Raw genomic sequence first — 17,440 nt, forward strand, 5'->3', positions numbered from 1 at the left:
AGCAGGTTCTAGGAGAGAGGAGACAGGGAAACAGTGCGGAGTTGTGTGCCTACATGAAGTAGGAAATTTACTAGAAACAATACAGATTCAGGCCAAGAGGATGGTGCCAGTCCCTCACTCCTTACACATCCCTTTGCAGATTTATCTCTCATGATCATTTCCACACCTTTGTGTTCTCCCTCTTTGAAAAACAAGAAGGCTCAGAATGGGAAGTGACTTACCCAAGACCACACAGCTAGCACAAGGGGATCAGGACCTTAATCCAGGGCTTCTTGACTTTCAGTACCTGCTGAACACATCATTGTATTATCTGCTGTCCTCATCCACAGGAAACCAGCCTGTGTACTACAGAGTTGCCTTGGAGTTTACTTGGATCATTTTCTGGGAGCCACATTGTACCCAGACCAGATTGCCTGCCCTGTGCACTGTATTCCTTCCCAGCAAGATCCTGTGTCCTGGGAACTGGGCTCTAAGGGCTGATGAGGCAGCATCTCTTCTTTGGACTTTCACAGTTCCTTTTTGTACCTGGGAGAAACTCTGCTTCTGTTCTTGCAAATCTCTTCCCCAGTACAGACAGTGTAGCACAGAGAAGACAAGTAGTGACTCTGTGGCATCTTGCTACACTGATGGACAGTGACTGCGGTGGGGTGTGGGGGAGACTCAATAATATGGGTGAATGTAGTAACCACAATGTTGCTCATGTGAAACCTTCATAAGATTGTATATCAATGATATCTTAATTTTAAAAAATCTCTTCCCCAATACAGATCTCCGTGTGGTCAAGATGTTGGGTCATGGTGAGAAGGAAGGCATATGGGTCTCACTCAGACCCCTGGCACCCTAACTTCTATTCTAGTACATGAAGATGTCTGGGTCCAGGATGCAGAGCTTTGAGAAAAATCCCTTCCCTGGCTCTGACCTGGGATGGTGTCACATGTAGTTGTGGAGATCTGGGCTCTGGATTTGGACAAACAGAGTTTGAATCCTGGTCCTCTCTGGACTTTCTTCTTAGTAGGATGGAATTGCCTACTTTGTGGTGATAATATTCACTTGTGCATTCATCCGAAGTGTGATTTTGGAGGATGCTCTGTGTGTCAGGCATTTTTCTAGGTTCAGGAGACAGCATTGGTAAACCAGATTGAGGTGGAGCCCATATTCTAGTTGGGGGAGACAGAGAGCCAATGAGTAAATTCATACCCCGCTACAATAAGAACTGCATAAAATGGCCAGTCCCCAGTGTGGCCCCTAGTGATTACCCTGTCAGAGGCAGTGGGCATTTTCTTGTCCTAGGAAAAACCCAGGGGAAAGGGGCCCTTTGAATAGACATTCCTCGCCAAGGCTTTTTTCTCTGGATGCCTTTGAAAATTCTGGTGTAACTTCTCTTCCTCCAGGAAGGCTTCATGCCTCCCCAGCCTGGTGTGCTCACCCTTTCCCCATGATGGGCAGCCTCCTTCCCAGTCAGTGTGGTCCTCAGACCTTCATGTGTTTCCCCTGAGGCGAGAGGTCCAGGGTAAAGAGGAATTCTTTGGTCTTCCTCATGGATGCTTGTCCATCTTCTCTTGACTTTGAGACCTGACCTACCTCTGCATGGGTAGGACTTTGCCCATAAGGAATTTCAGTCTGTGTCTAGAAGAAAAGAGACTTCTTGGCAAGGGACCAATGTAAGAAAGTATATTTACTGGGCGCCTGCTAGGTGCCAGACACTCTCTTAGGCACTGGAGGACATTATTTCATTGGAGTTTCATACAATCTTGTGAAATAGAGGCATTGTTATACATTTTTACAGGTGAGGACATTGAAGCTCAGAGATGTTAAGTGACTTGATGAGGGTCACATAGTAAGGGGGAGAGATATAGTTACTGTATTATTGTCATGTTTTCTCCTAATTATGGTAAAATACACATAGCGTAAAATTTACCAATTTAAACCACTTTAAAATGTATAATTCAGTGGCTTTAAGTACGTTCATAATCTTGTGCAGCTAAACCACTCTCCAGTTCTAGAATTTTTTCTATCACCCCAAATGGAAACCCCAGACACATTAAACAGTCACTTCCATTTTCCTTCCTGCCCTCAGGCCTCGGCAACCACTAATCTGCTTTTTGTTTCTGTGAATTTGCCTATTCTGGACATTTCATAGAAATGGAATCACAGTATGGAGCTGTGTGTGTGTGTGTGTGTATGTGTGTTTTCACTTAGCTGATGTTTTTGAGGCCTATCTGCATTGTAGCATGAATCAATACTTCGTAATACTGAACAACATTCCATTGTATAGATAGACCACAGTTTGTTTATCCATTCATTTGTTGATGGGCATTTGGGTTGTGAATAGTGCTTCTATAAACATCATGTACAGTTTTTGTTCAAACACTATTTTCAATTCTTTTGGGTGGAATTGTGGGTCATATGGGAATTCCATATTTAACACTTAAGTTGTTAAGGAACTGTCAAACTGTTTTCCACAGTGGCTGCACCATTTACATTCCCACCAGCAATGTACAAGGGTTCCAGTGTCTCCATATCCTTGTCAACACTTATTATTTTCTGATTTCTTGATTATGGCCACCCCAGCGGGTATGAATGGTATCTCCTTGTGGTTTCAATTTTTATTTCTCTGTTGAATAATGATGTTGAACATCTTTTCACGTGCTTGTTGGCCAATTGTATATCTTCTTTGGAGAAATGTCTATTCAAGTCCTTTGGCCACTTTTTTAATTGGGTTGTTTGTCTTTTTTACTATGTCTGCTGTCCTTATCTGGTGATTACCTGGGTGTTTTAATATGCAAAAATTCATCATACCATACCCTAAAATTGTGCACTTTTGTTCAGCAGACATGTCCAGCCCCGAGAAGGCTTCTTGGGTACCCTTCCAGTTAATAACCTGCCCAGAGAAAATTGCTCTTCCAGCCTCTCTACCATAGATTGCTTTTGCCTGTTCTTGAACTAGGTGTAAATGGAATCATACACTGTATGCTCCTTTGTGGTTGGCTTCTTTTGCTCAACACTGTGTTTTTGAGATGTAGCCATGTTGTAGTAGAACACTAGTTTCCTCTTTTTCATTGCAATGCAGTAATCAGTTGTATGAGTATACTGTGCTTTATTTATCCATTCTACTATGGGTGGACATTGAGATTGTTCTCAATGCTTGGCCATATGAATGACATTTCCAGGAACACTCTTATACTGGCCATTTCGTGGTTGTGGGCACTCACTGTTGGTTGAATACCTATTCAGGGGTGAAATGGTTGGGTCACAGAGTATGTTCAACTTTAGTAAACACTGTCAAATAGTTTTTCAAAATGGTTGTCCCAGTGTACAATCTTGCCAGAATTTTTTGAGAATTCTGGTTGTGCTACCTTGTCAACATTTGGTACTGTCAAGTCAATTTTTAGCCATTTTGGTGGGACTCACACTAGAATTTACTTAACATTTTTTCAACCAATGTCTCTTTCTATTCTTCTTCCTTATCTCCTTCTTCCTCCTTCTCTTTCTCCTCTTTCTTGTCCTTCTCTTCTTTTTCTTCATAGTATATTTTACATAAAGCTATATACCAGGAAATAATTGCTATGAAACTATAGAGTTGATGAAAAAGTTTGTTTCTCAAATTTTAAGTATTAAAATATAAAAATGCCATCCATGATTCACCTAAAAACATTGCATATTTCTCCACACCCAGGGAAATGCAGCTTATGTTGTTTGACTCATCCATGTTCCTTTTTTGCCAGGCCCCCAGTTGATTAATGCCATGCTTGAGGTGTGCTTGAGCCAGAAATGAGGGTCATATCCCACGGCCAAGGAGCAGAGGGGATTCTCACTAAACATCCTCCTAGACTTACCAGACCCTTGCTTTTCCAAACCTCTCCCTTCTGGACTCTGAGCAGCTGAGCCAAGGGTCTATAAGTATCCCCCTGCCCTGCCCCTTTCTCATCCAAGAACTTGATGCTATTGTTTGATTTTGAAAAGGGTCTTACCTAGAGGCCTTGACTTGGGTAATTCCATCAGACCAACTACAAAGGATTTTAATGGCCCTCTTTGAGAGGGAGGTATAGCCATGCAACCCCATGTAAGACCAGTGGGTATTTTTTTCTTGCACTGGGTAATTGCTACTGGATCAGTGCTTTGCTGCACATGATGTACAAAAATATGTGCTGTGCCCATCCTCTGACCATGCTTGTGGGAGGTTTTCTGTTCCTGGCCTTCCCAATTGGCTGAGCCAGCTGCGCAGACACTGTTAATGAGATGCTGAAGGATTTGGCTGGATGCATAGTTTTCGAGTTCAACAGAACACAACCCCATGCTCGAGGAAGCTGGGGGAAAAGAGGCCATGTGAGCCGGCAGCTCTGCTTATCTCAAAGCCCAGCAAAGTTTTGGAAGAGGAAATGGTGCAAAGACTAAATATCAGTTCAGCACTTCCTTCAGTAGTCTTTGTGATGAAGGCTCTGAGAGCAGGTTGGCAGATGGGTGTTGATCAAGAGCCTTTTGAGTGCAGAGCTGTCTGCTAGACATAGGCTGAGGGTGGCCAGGGGGCTGGCAAAAGACATAAGATGTGTCTCTGCCTTCAAGAATCCCACCATTGGGAATTAACTGAGAAGATGCTACCAAATCAGGCCTTCTGACCTGCAGATTGAAATTGGGCCAAATTCCTTTAGGATTCCCTCAAGGTGGAAGATGCCAAGTTGTTCTTGCTTGGCCTAGGCACATGGGCTTGGATAGGAATCTGTAGACCTGGCTTCTGGTCTTGGCTGTGCCACTGTGGGTTGCTTGCTTTATGGTAGGTGCTGGAGATACAGGCCCTTCCCATGTGAGTGACAGGCTAGGTCTCCACTAACAGGCAGGATGGGGAGTAGTGTCCCTGGAAGGGGGTAAAGCATATGCAAAGTCCCTGAGGTAAATGAGAACTTGGTGTGGTCAAACACCAGAAAAATGTCCATGTGGCTAGAATCAGAGGGTGACAAGGTGATGACAGTGCAAGGAGAAACTGGAGAGTGAGCACTGTGGGGCCTATGATGTGTCTGTGAACTACAGGAAGACAGAATATAGGAAACCTTTGGAAGTTTTTAAGCAGGGGAGTGACATGATACAATGTGTACTTTTAAAGACCTCACTTTGGCTGCTGGGTGGAGAATACAACTGACCTTGAACAGGGCAGGTGTTAGGGGTGCTGACCCCCTGTGCCGCCAAAAATCCACAACTTCTCACTCCACCAAAACTGAACTACTAATAGTCTATTGTTGATCAGAAGCCTTACTTACTGATCACATAAACAGTCAATTAACACAGATTTGCATGTCATGTGTACTAAATACTATATCCTTACAATAAAGTAAGCTAAAGAAAAGAAATTTTTTTCAAATTGTCACAAATTTCCCTCCAATTTTCCAGTATATTTATTGAAAAAAAATCTGTGTACAAGTGGATCCATGCAGTACAAATCCATGTTGTTCAAGGGTCAACTGTACATTATAAAGAATCAAAAGTGGGATGGGATTATTCAGTCATAAAAAAGGAATGAAGTTTTTATACATGTGATAACGTAGCTGAACCTCAACAACACTCGGCTAAGTGAAAGAGGCCAGATAGGAAAACAGTGTCTGATTCCACTTACATGAAATGTCCAGAATAGGCAAATCCATGGGGAAAGAAAGCAGATGGATGGTTGCGAGGGGCTGGAGGACGGGGAACCTAAAGAAACTGACTGATGGGCTCAGGGTTTCCTTTGGGGGTCAGGGAAGTGTTTTGGGCCTGGATAGAGGCTCTGATGGCTGCGCAACATTGTGAATGGACTTAATGTCCCTGAATTGTTCACTTTAAAGTGGTTAATTTTATATTATGTGAATTTTACCTCAATATTTTTAAAAAGTGGGATTGGGAGTCTGATTAAGAGGCAGCAGAGCTCAGGTGAGGGAGGAACAGGAAGGTGGCTTGGACCAGACCTATGGGGCTGGAGATGGGGACTGATGAGCCTATGTGAAGAGGTCAAAATTCTCAGGATCCCTGAGTCCAGATATCCCATGCAAATTAGGCATCAGGAAGGTTGGAAGAATTTTCCTAGTTTCCAGTGCTGGACGGATCCTTCGCTCTACCTGGTAAAACAAGTGCCTTTTTCCTAAGCACAGATTATGGCCCCAGGGCTGGGTGTCTTCCCCACGTAGATGGGCAGCTTCAGCTTAGTCCGGCCCTGGGCTGCCGTCGGCACATGTCGGGGTGCTCTGACTCACCCGTCCATACAGAAGAAGCATGGCCCATCCAGGGCTCATACGGCCCCAAAGGAGGGAGCTGCCCTTGCCAATGTTTTATGCCACCTCATTTTACAGCTTTCCCCAGAATTGGCCCCATTTCCAGAGAAGACATTTATGTAATAGATACCTAATATCCTGCAAAGATCATGGAGAAGATGTTCTTTTTAATTGCATCTGCAGGATATACTGCAAAATATCCACTAACTCTGTACATAGTCACAGTCATCAGACACAGTCATTTGTCTGTTCCCCTTTCCAGTTTGCCTCGGTGGTGAGGGCAGATGGTGGAGGCGAATCCCACATTCTGTCCATGAAGGTTTCCTTGGTGGGTAGGAAGGGATATACGATTTCCTTTTACTTATTCTGAACAAATAGACATTCATCCTCCTACTTTCTCTTCCTCCTGTCCTTGCTTCCTCCCTTCCTTCTGTCCATCTTTCTGTCCTGTCGTCCTCTCTTCCTTCATTATATCCATCCCTCCATCCCTCCATCTGTCTAACTACCATTTATATATTCCTTCTCTGCTCCATCTGTGGCCATGAGTTGGTAAAGCAAATTCACTCTGTAGTCATTGAGCTACAGTTAAACTTGCATTGGGTTAGACTTGGTTCTCTGTGCAAGGGATCTGGGATCTGGTCTCATCACTTGGTGGCCCAGTGCCTCAGGGCTCCCATCAGTGTTTTGGAAATTTCAGTGTCTGTTGCCAGAGGGCCTAGGGTAGTGGTGGGTTCAGAGAGTTGCTGGATGTTTCAGGTGAAAAACACAGGTAGGTTGGCTTCAATTTTGGCAGGTTAATTCTGTGCTACGCAGACACCCAGTTTAAGCTGGTCATGGTGACATTAATAACAGGTAACCTGAGCCTGCATTCTGTGCTCGGCCATGTGTCAAGCGTGTTATCTCAAAGAATTGTCATGACATCCTTCTTAGGTAGGTGCTGTTATTTCCCCCAGTGTCCAGCTGAGGAAATGGAGGCACCAAGAGGTGCGATCACTTCCCTGAGGTCATAGTCGGGACCAGAGCCCTGAGCTCCTTGATCCCAAAGCCTGTGAGTCTACCTCCTGAATTCCACTGCCCTGATAAGCAGTGCCCTGCCACTCCCTCCTTGCTTCCCTCTTTTCTCCAAACATGGGCAGGGGGGCCAGCCCTGCGCTGCTGTACCTGGAAGCCCCTTCCTGGGCCTTGCCGCAGGCCCCTGGGGAGATAATGAGCAGCCGGGCTCTGCAAGGGGGTGGCTCTTCAGGCACACTTGGATTCCTTAAAGCTGATGAGCAGCAGGCCTCCTGGAGAGGGTGACTTTTAGGCTGCTTGTGTGGGAGGCCTGCAGTCCTAAATTAACACACCTTCCTGCTCCATCCAGAATGTGAAAATTTGCAAGGAGGGTTTGCTTTGGCCACAAGAGGGCGCCCAGTTCCTGGCCAGACCTGAATGGGGCTTTAGGAGAAGATGGGGAGGGGGCAGAGAGGGAGCTTTGGAGACCTTTGAAAACGGGTCTCCTAAGCTCCTTGGGAAGGGGAGAAATGTTCCAAAACCAGTTCAAGAGGTTCCTTCTGTTCATCTGGTGCTGAGCTAGGGGCTGAGAGATCCAACATCGAAAACCACAGGATTCCTACCCTCAAGGAATTAGAATGCAGTGTGATAAGTGCCCATCTTAATCCAGATTGGTCATGTAATAAGCATTTAATGAGTACCTACTGGGTACCAGGCTCCTTGCTGGTTGCCGAGGACAGAGACGTGAACAATAAAGAGTCATTGCCCTCAAAGACCTAATCCACTTGGGAGACAAAAACTAAACACATTTGAAAGAATAGGAAAGTGCAGCCACAGAGATTTACACAGAATATTTTAGGAGAATTTGGAACTGGTAACCCAGGGGAGGAGGGAAAGGGGTGTTATCAGGGAAGGCTTCCTGGAGGAGAGCACACCAGCAACAAGTCATAAAAGACAGATGAAGAATAACCAGGTAGGGGAGGGGAGGGTATTCTAGGTGGTGTGGACAGCATAAGAAAAGGGGCAGAGGTTAGAAATAGCCCAGTGTGTGACTGGAGCTTGGTGAGGGGGATGCAGAGGGCCCCAAGACCAGGTCCAGGGGGGAGTGGATATTGGGTGCCATGTATCTCCCCAGGGGTCTGCGGCAAGGCCCAGGAGGGTGCTTCCTGGTATAGCAGCCCACAGCTGGCGCTCCCTGCCCGTGTTTGGAGAAAAGAGGGAATGGGTCTCCCTGCTTTCAGTTTGGGTGCACATGGATACATTTGCCTCTCCTCTTTTTCTGTCTCCATTTCAGAGCCAAGAAGAAAAGCAAACCCTTGAACCTTAAGATCCACAGCAGCGTGGGCAGCTGCGAAAACATTCCTGCACAGCAGCGCTCTCCGCTCCTCTCCGAGCGCTCCCTCCGCTCCTTCTTTGTGGGACAAGCGCCTTTCCTGCCCTCCACTCCCCCCGTCCACTCCGAGGCCAACTTCTCTGCAAGTAAGTTGGCTGCCGGCTGCACCTGCTGTCTCTCTGCCAGGTGCAGGTGCTCTTTTCTCCGCTCCTGAAACCTGAAAACGCCAGGGAAGTGCTCTCTGAATGCGGCTCATCTTTAGGCTCTCCTCCCACCCGCGCCACTCACGCCCCTTGGATGAATTTGTAGGGAAGGGGGTGTAATTGGCGCCCTTGAGGCTGACTGGCAGTTGTCACTGGTCCCGAGTTCTAACTCTTTTCCTGCAGGTGTGTAGGGATGACTAAGGGGAGCAAGCCTGAAGGGCATTCGAGGCAACAGCAGCCTGTTCCGTCCTCTGCTTCTCAGCTGCCCGGCCACAGAATTCTTAGCCGCTATGGATGAGGCATCTATGATTAAATTCTGTAATCCCCCACCCCCGCCCACCCAGGTCAACTGCATGTAACCTTTACATCTCAAAGATGTATTTCGGTTCACACTGGGTTGAGTGTGGCCTGAGGTGGTTTACATTCCGTTCCCACGAATTTCTGCCGGAGACAAGGTGGTTATTTCTCAGAGCGCAAATGGAACTTTCCGGTGATCAAGGGCTGAGGTCGCAGAAAGCCTTTAATCCTCTCTGCCCAAAGGCCTGTTTTGCTGAATAGGCACAGAAGTGGTCAGAACGCAGACCCTGGAAAAAGTTCAACCAGACATCCAGCCAGGGCAAGTTCTGTTGACTGGGAATTTAGGGGGAGAAGGGGCTGCTGGATTATGGAAAAAATAACCCCTGACCCTTAATACACCCACAGGGTGTCCGTGTTGCTGCTCTGATGAGTAAGTAATGTTTACTGAGTGCTAGTACTGCTAATCACCCACATGCATGGACTCATTTTTACAACAATCCATTGTGCAGATAGATGATTCCCAATGTATAGATGATGAAATAAGCTCAGAGAGGTCAAAAAGCTTGGCAAAGTCACATAGCTCTCAAGTAGTTGAGTCAGGATTTGAATCTGATTATTTCTAACTCCAGAGTATAGGGACTCAACTATCACCCATGGTTTGATAACCAAGACCCCTCAAATATCCAGCAAGATGCCTTTCTCTAAATATGGGGTTCTATTCTTTACCTTCATATAAGGACTTCTAAACTTTTTTCGGGGGCCATGGACCCTTTGAGAATTTCATGAAATCTATTAGTTCTTCCCCTGGAAAATTGCATCTGCAACACTCAACACGTGTGTCCAGGGCCAAGACTGTTCAGAAGCTCTGTCTTAGCCCAGCTGGACAGTTGGCCTGGGCCGAGCCATGAACTCACTGCACAGTCCACGGATGTGTATCATGCATCCACTGCAGGAATCAGCTGAAGGTCTGGAACCAGAAGAGACCCTTGAGGGCATCAGATAGGAGAAGTTCCAGAGGCCAGCTTGGGTCAGTGCCAAGGGGGCACAGGCCTGCCTCAAGCAAGCGAAAATAGCACTCATGACACACGTCAACACCAGAAGGCCAATTTATTAATTTGTCTAGAGAAATCACTGTCAGAGAGACCAGAAATACTCCATGACAGCAGGCCTGCATGGCAGTCAGAGGGTGGCTCTGTGAGCCTGGACGAGGAAAAGGGGCGATGACATATCAAATGTGTGACAGCAGCAGGATGAGGCCGGATGTCATGGCCCTGGAGGGAGATGTCTGGGTTCTAATCCCAGCTCTGTGCCTGAATTCAAGTAAGCAAGTGAAGAACCTGTTTCTTCCTCTGGAAAATGGGGATAACAATAGAGTCACCTCATAGTGGTTGTGAGGAACAGATAAGCTCATGCATATCACCTCATCTGCACAGTACCTAGTGCGTACAAGGTGCTTTAAAATGGTCGCTATCCTTATGATGTTTTTAGCTTCTTTTCTCTTGTAGTATTTATGTCCTCCGGCTCCACAATTACTTTGGGGGCCATGGCTACGTGCCTTCCAGTTCACCCCCCACTTCCCAGACCCTAAGAGTGCTTGGAATTTACCTTGGCACAATGCCAGGTGCCTATAGCAGCAGCCATCTACCTTTGGGTACTGCCATCCCTACAGGGAATGTTAGCATGGCCACACCTGGGGGTTTAACCACAGCTCTGCACTTTAATTCTGGCCAGAGTAAAAACATTTCCAGCTTGCTTAAAAAACCCAGACTTGCACACATAGACTGCTGCTCTCCTGCCAAAGAGTCTTGTGAGGATTCATCGTGCCTCCCAACTTTTCACGTCTGTGCTGGTTTTCATCTGAGAGGAGAGGCTTCTTCATTTGCTTGTGGGCAAGAGCAGAGTCCTTAATTCAGATCAGCTCGTAACACCAAGAGGCCCTAAGAAGCTCAATGCCTCTTTGGAGAGTCCTGGTCTTTATAAAGGGGTCACCCCCTGATCTTCCATAAAGGAAAAAGGTAGTGTTTAAGTCTCAGTGAGAGAATGAGTATGTAACCCAAGTATTAGCTGTAGTCCCATAGGCCAGCCCCATTTCCACTGATTCTAGCAAATAACAGAAACAGAAGCAGCCTGATAGAGCCAGGAGACTAGGAAGTGGAAGGCTTTCTGTTAGGGTCTCTGTGTTCCCAACAATTGCTGTGTGACCTTTGTCCCTGCCTTAGCATTGACAGTTGACATTCGCCACAGTCTCTGAGGCAGGCATTGTTACTCTTGCTTTATGGATGAGGAAACCAGGGCTCGGAGAGGTGACCCATCCTGCACATGTTGGAGGTTCTCAGTCCAGATCGAACCCTGTGCTGAATTCTGTCTTGTCAGTGAAGTGAGTTCCTTTCTTTAACCTGGGTCTCATTTTCCCCAGCTGTACAATAAAAGACACTAGGAGGGTCCATTCCAGAGCTTAGAAATTCTGTGGTTCTAAGGCTTTCCCTTGAGCTTTTTCTAGGCAAATCTTTTGACTCACTTAGAATGCAGTTTTGGAGACTCTAGGCCGGGCGGTTGGGAGAACACAGCAGTCGGGGCCGGTTCCCCCTCTCCAGTAACAGTCCTGTTCTCGAACCAATCCGGGTTGCAGAAGAGAACTTTCTGCCTTTGGGTCCCCGTGCCAGCCCTCCTCCCACTGAGGGAGCCCCTGAGGCTCCGTCCCTACCAGGCTGAGTCGGACTGCCCGTCTGTCACCGCCAGCTCTGGCTGTGACGACAGCATGAAGGCTCGTGAGCCACCATCTCATTAGCCCGGATAGCAGTGCCTGGAGATGGCACTGGGCATATCCGGTTGAAGAGTGGCTGAGATGTGGATCCTGAAGGTACCCAGATGCCTCGGATGGGCTGTGAGAGGGACTTCACCTCCTTGGGGCTTACCCCACATGCCTGGTCTGGGAGTGGCAGGGGCATCAATTTACGGAGGAACCTTTCTTTAAGATCGGCCGTGACAAAACACAAGATAATAAACTCTAGTGCTCAGTGTGCCAAATGCTGACTCAGGAGTTTACCTGCTTCCCAGAGAAGCAGAGAACAGTGGGCTTATCTCTCCATCCTTGTTGTATATATTCTGTATTGTGGTTGGGCAGGCCGTATCGCCTAGGTGGTGTCTGATTGGATGCCTACCGTCTGTGGACCATTTTTCGTCTAACAAGCTATGTGCCTGTGGCTCCTCGTAGGGTATCTCTGATCCCAGCTGACTTGGGGGAGGCTGCCTCTGTAGTCTCTATAGTCCTCTTCAGAATGAAAAAATATGTGCCTGGACAGAAGAAGTAATTATTCATCATCATTCATTACCAGCTGGTGGAGACGATTTGGGGTTTACAGCAACTAAGCGGTTGCTAACATGTTTTGAGCAAATCACCGAACCCCCTGAGTCTGTTAAAATGTGATAAGGATGTAGGAAGGACAAAATGAGGCATGCATGTGTATTTCCTAGCATGGGGGCCAGTGCTTAGGACACTCAGACTCAATCAAGGGTGGCTTTGGGAGCGATTGCTGTAGGTTATATGATGGAATAACTTGTAACCGTGGTGAAAATGGTGATAATAATAGCAATTGGCATTTATTGTGTGTTGACAATGTTCCAGGCAGCATCAATTCAGGCAAAGCTATTTACTTTTCTTATTTCATTTAAGCTTCACAATCCTCTCTATAAGGTAGGTACTCTTACTATCCCCATTTTGCAGATGAAGAAACTGGGGCTGAGAGAGTCTAAGTAACTGGTCCCAGATCACAAGGTTAGGCGGGAGGTACCTTCCTTCGGACCCTCCTATGATGCTGTGGAATGAATTCACAATGGCGTCTTCACGAAACCTGCTTGCTCACCAGCGAGGGGCCTGAACCTTTTGGAGTTCTCTCCCTGGGCCCTTGCCTCGCTGGCAGATCGTGTTGTGGGGGAGAGCCTAGCTCCAAAGATACTGCTTGTTTATCAGCGTGCTGTGCTCGCTCAGGGAGCAGCACCCACGCTGGCTAGCAAATTGTTACTCTGCCAGACTCCAGTGTTGATATTCAGGGGATCCATTGTCCCAGGTGGTAGCTGTCCCTGTGGGGGCCAGGCAGCTGCAGAAAGCAGCCAAAAGAATGCGTTGCAGACAGCTTCTGCATCTCATTTATCCCGGATGACTTTGGTAGAAGATGAGGAATGAATGATGCGGCACTTGCCACCTGCAGTTTTCTGGGTGTTTCTTTATTAGCTGTCTGTGGGGGGTCTAGCACTTCAGGGCAGCAGTTACCAAAGAGAACAAGTGACTGATGATTCCCAGACGTCCCCATCTTGGTCCTAATGGCACCAGCTGGAGTTTTATGCGAGGTGCTGGCCTTATGAAATATCGTCCTTCTCAAGGGGTCTTGGATGGTGGCATGCCCTCACCTTGCCCATCTCACTGTGTGCCGTCCTCAGCCTTTCCCAGATCAGCTCCCCTTCTTTGTCCCAGAGACCAGGCAACAGATAGAGTTGACCCTCCACTGGGGGCCTGGCCTCATGTGCCTTGAGGCTGAGTCAGAAGCCTGATTTGTTGAGGGAGGCGGCAGGTAGCAATAAAGACCGATGAAGCCGAACTGTGTGCTCCCGAGAAACCAGCCACTGGAAGGGTTATAAAGAGCCTCGGATAGGGGTGATTATATAATGGGGTTTAATGAGGCTTGAGACCATGGTTCATTACTCCCCAGAAGAGGGGGTGGAGAAGTCCGTGTCTTGACAGAAGTTTGCTGCCTGAACCAGGTTCTCATCTCAGAATCAGAAGAGATTTTGAGAAGTTTGCATCTGACCTGACTCTTCAGTGGTAGTTCCAGGGGAAAATGTGTATCCGGTTGGAATGACCCGAGGAGCTTGTCTCCCCGAGAATGAGCCAGCCAAGTGCTGTTCCTCACACCGCCCTGCCTCCCTGTTGCCTGGGGGTGTTGCTGTATGTTAGAAACTCAGGTTCGCAGGCCCCTAACACGTCCTGACCTCCTGCTACTTGCCCGGCAGGTGCTGCTCTAGGTGCTGTGTAGGCATGAACGTATGTATATGCCTGGGAATGAAGAAAATGACACGAAACTTGAAACCAGCATAATACTGAAAATTGACTATGTTTCAATTAAAATTTTTTTAATTTAAAAATAAATACAATATTAGGCATTCAAAAAAATGATAGGGAAAGAATGGTTCGTGATGAAAACCACTCTTCCCTCGTGCCCTTCCCCTCCCAGTCCTGCTTTTCACAAACTCTGTCTCATTCTTTTGTGGTCATGCCTGCAGTTTAAACTTTGAGTACCAGGGCTTCTCAAAGTGTGTCTGGACCACCAGCATCAGCATCATCCGAGAGCAAATTCTTGCTTCCGCCCCACCCCTTCCAGATGGACTGAACCAGAAGCCCTCCGTCTGAACCAGAAGTCCAGCAATCTGAATTTTCATCCGCCCTCCAGGGCATTCTGCATCCTAACATCTGGGAATCGCTTGGTTATGTGACGAAATGTGTTAGCTTTTTATTTTGCAATGATTTCAAACTTACAGAAACATGGCAAACACAATACAAAGCACTGTGGTACCTCCTTTACTCAGATTCATCAGTTTTTAACATTTCCTTCGTCTCTGCAGTCCCTCACCCCCAGGCTGTTTTCTCCCTCATTTTTGTGAACCATTTGAGATGAGGTCGCACACTGTCTTACATAATCACACAGAGGTACCAGATTCAGTAAACTTGACATTGAATCAAGACTTTCATTTAGCCATATTCCAATTCCAGCATGTTCCAATAGTATCCTTTGTAGCAGTTATTTATTTATTTTCCCCGGCCCAGGATCCAATCCAGGGTCATGTATTGCATTTAGCTGTCATGTCAAGCTTGAACAGCTCCTCAGCTTTTCCTCATTGTTTGTGACTTTGGCATCTTTGGAGAGTGGAGAGCAGCTACTGTGCAGTATGTTCCTCAGTCTGGTCTTGTCTGTTTCCTCAACTCGGGTTGTGTGGTTTTGGTAGTACTTCTGCTTAAGTGGTTGTGTCCTTCTCAATGTGTCCCCTCTTTGTGGGCCCAGGGCTGCCAGATCATTGAATTTTTCAAAAGAAGTCAGAGACTGTGACTTTTATGAGAAATCTCCCAATTAAAAAATGTTAGCCCCCAATGCAAAAGTTTCTAACACTGTGTGAGGCAGTATTAAATAACCCCACAGGTTTTGTGGGTCATATTTGGTCTTGGGGCTCCCAATTTATAACCTCTGTTCTAGAGTCAGAGAGGCCAGAATTGGAAAAGGTCTCAGAAATCACCATCCAAGCCCTTATTTTCCAGATGGAGAAACTGGGACCAGAGAGTCGAAGGGACTTGCCCAGGGTTTCAGAGCTGGGGTTTAGACCCAGACGTCCTGATTTCTAACTACTGGCTCTTTCCCTTATGCCAAGATCATTGCAGAATTGTAACTTCTGCTCCTACTGGAATTGCTCCAGAGGAAGGAAAGAGTGCCTTCGTTTAAAAGGTGACACCTTTTGTGTGTATGGAGGGGCTGGTGGTGTGTGTGTGTGAGGTGTGTGGGGGTGTGCACACTCTGTGTGAGACCACTTCTGGGTTTTTATCTTCACTCTCTCTTCTTTGGTCAGCCTGTACATTTTACAATTCCTGCCTTAGCACAAGCAATCTGGGCTCAGCATGCAGTAAACAACCTTAGACCTTTTGTTATGATTGCGCCCACCAGAAACTGTGGCAGCAAAAATTGGTTGGTACATGGTTGGCCTTAGGAGCTGGGGGTAATTTGTATCCATTGGAGTGAGTCCTGATCCTCAGTCAGGTGCAGATTGTTGACATAGGCAGTCCTGTTCCCTGTCATCAGTTAGAACTACTAACTGACTTCATATCAAGAAGCAACAAATAAGGCTGCTAAGCAACTGCAGTGTAGACCAGGTGTTCATATTCCTTACCCATGTGCCTGCGTGCCCAGTCTGTGGATGGAGAAACTGATATTCCAAGATGAGAACTCCATGGCTGGAGGTCACACCGCATGTCAGAACCAAGGCTAGAAACCACGGCACTTTCAGACTCCCAAGTTGCATGAGTTCTCTTCATGGAACTTGGCCCAACCTCATTTCCAGGAGACAGTAGGTTGGGGCAGGGTGGGGTTTTTTTAAACAAATTTGCTTCCCTCACTAATAAAACTGCCTCATGTCTAGTGGCCCCCTCTTAAACATCTACCCAGCTGGGCGAGTCTGTATTTCACATGGTTGTGCTCTTTGGCCCTTCTCTCTACAATGCCCTGTTTCTTAGTCTTGCTGAGTTAACGTTCTAAATCAGCATTGGCAAACTTTTTCTGTTAATTACCAGACAGTAAATATTTTCAGTTTTGCAGGCTATATGGTTTCCATCACAGCTACTCACCTCTGCTGCTATAGCACGAAGAGGCCATAGACAATATCACAAGTGGGTGTGGCTGTGTTTCAATAAAACTTCATTTACAAAAACAAGTCGGGGGCCAGATTTGTCTCACAGGATGTATATAGATTTTGACCTCTGCTCTTCCACTTCTCTCCATTGCTTAATCCGTCACCATCACCCTGGTTCAAATGATGCAGCAGTGTCCAAATGGATCTCTCCACATACATTTTGGCCCCAAGTCCAATCTATCAAAGTGATCTGCCCAAAATGAGAATGTGTCCCCCAAACTTGGGTTAAGATTCTACCATGATCTTCCACTGTTTATAGGTGACAGCCCAGGTCCTTAAGGGACCTACAAGGTCCTGGGTGACCTGGCTCCTGCCCCCCTCTAGTCTTTTCTTGCCCCCTCTGTCCCAATGCCTTTTTTCTAAAATCTAAATTCCTTAAAGTGAGCTTTGTTCTCTCCGGCTTCAAACCCCTGGGCTACTGGACACTCCGTCACTTCATCTGCATTGCTCCTTCCCTGGGAAAGTATTCCCCAGCTCTCCAGGCTGTATCAGGACTGCCTTCTCTCCTCTCCTGTGCTTCTCTTCAGAAGGACCTAACACAATTTGCAGCCATATATTTATTTATGCAAGTACTTATCTAATGCCTGTTCCCCCAGTATCAGTGAGGGCCGGAACCACATCAATCTTGCTCATGACTGTATCTGCATGGAGCTGGCATACATACATATTTTTAAATGGACAATAACCTCTTTGAACATTCAGCCATGGCCAGCACTGGGTCACTATTCAGCTATTCAGGGTCAGAGGGCAAAGGGGAAAGGATTCTGCTTGTTGCCCTCCGGAGTTGCAGAGCTGGGTTCACCCAAGCAATAATAGGCTGCTTCCTAGGTCTCAGGTGGACTTGTCACAGCTTCCCACCACTGGTGGCCCGGTCTGTGCTGATTGCTGGCACTCACCCTGGCTCTGATGCCCCATCAGGTGCTGGGCAGGATCTG

At 46.9% G+C, this 17,440-nt stretch overlaps 1 protein-coding gene across 1 annotated transcript in view; it reads left to right on the forward strand.

Annotated features, from left to right (window-relative positions):
- KSR2 (kinase suppressor of ras 2) overlaps window positions 1-17,440 on the forward strand; it is a 362,570-nt gene that overhangs the window by 209,488 nt on the left and 135,642 nt on the right. Inside the window, exon 5 of the mRNA XM_057491701.1 lies at window positions 8,521-8,705. Within this exon, the coding sequence (XP_057347684.1) occupies window positions 8,521-8,705 (185 nt within the window). The remainder of the gene's footprint in view (window positions 1-8,520; window positions 8,706-17,440) is intronic.

Source organism: Manis pentadactyla, chromosome 14 (assembly GCF_030020395.1).
Source record: "Manis pentadactyla isolate mManPen7 chromosome 14, mManPen7.hap1, whole genome shotgun sequence".
Taxonomy (NCBI): domain Eukaryota; kingdom Metazoa; phylum Chordata; class Mammalia; order Pholidota; family Manidae; genus Manis; species Manis pentadactyla.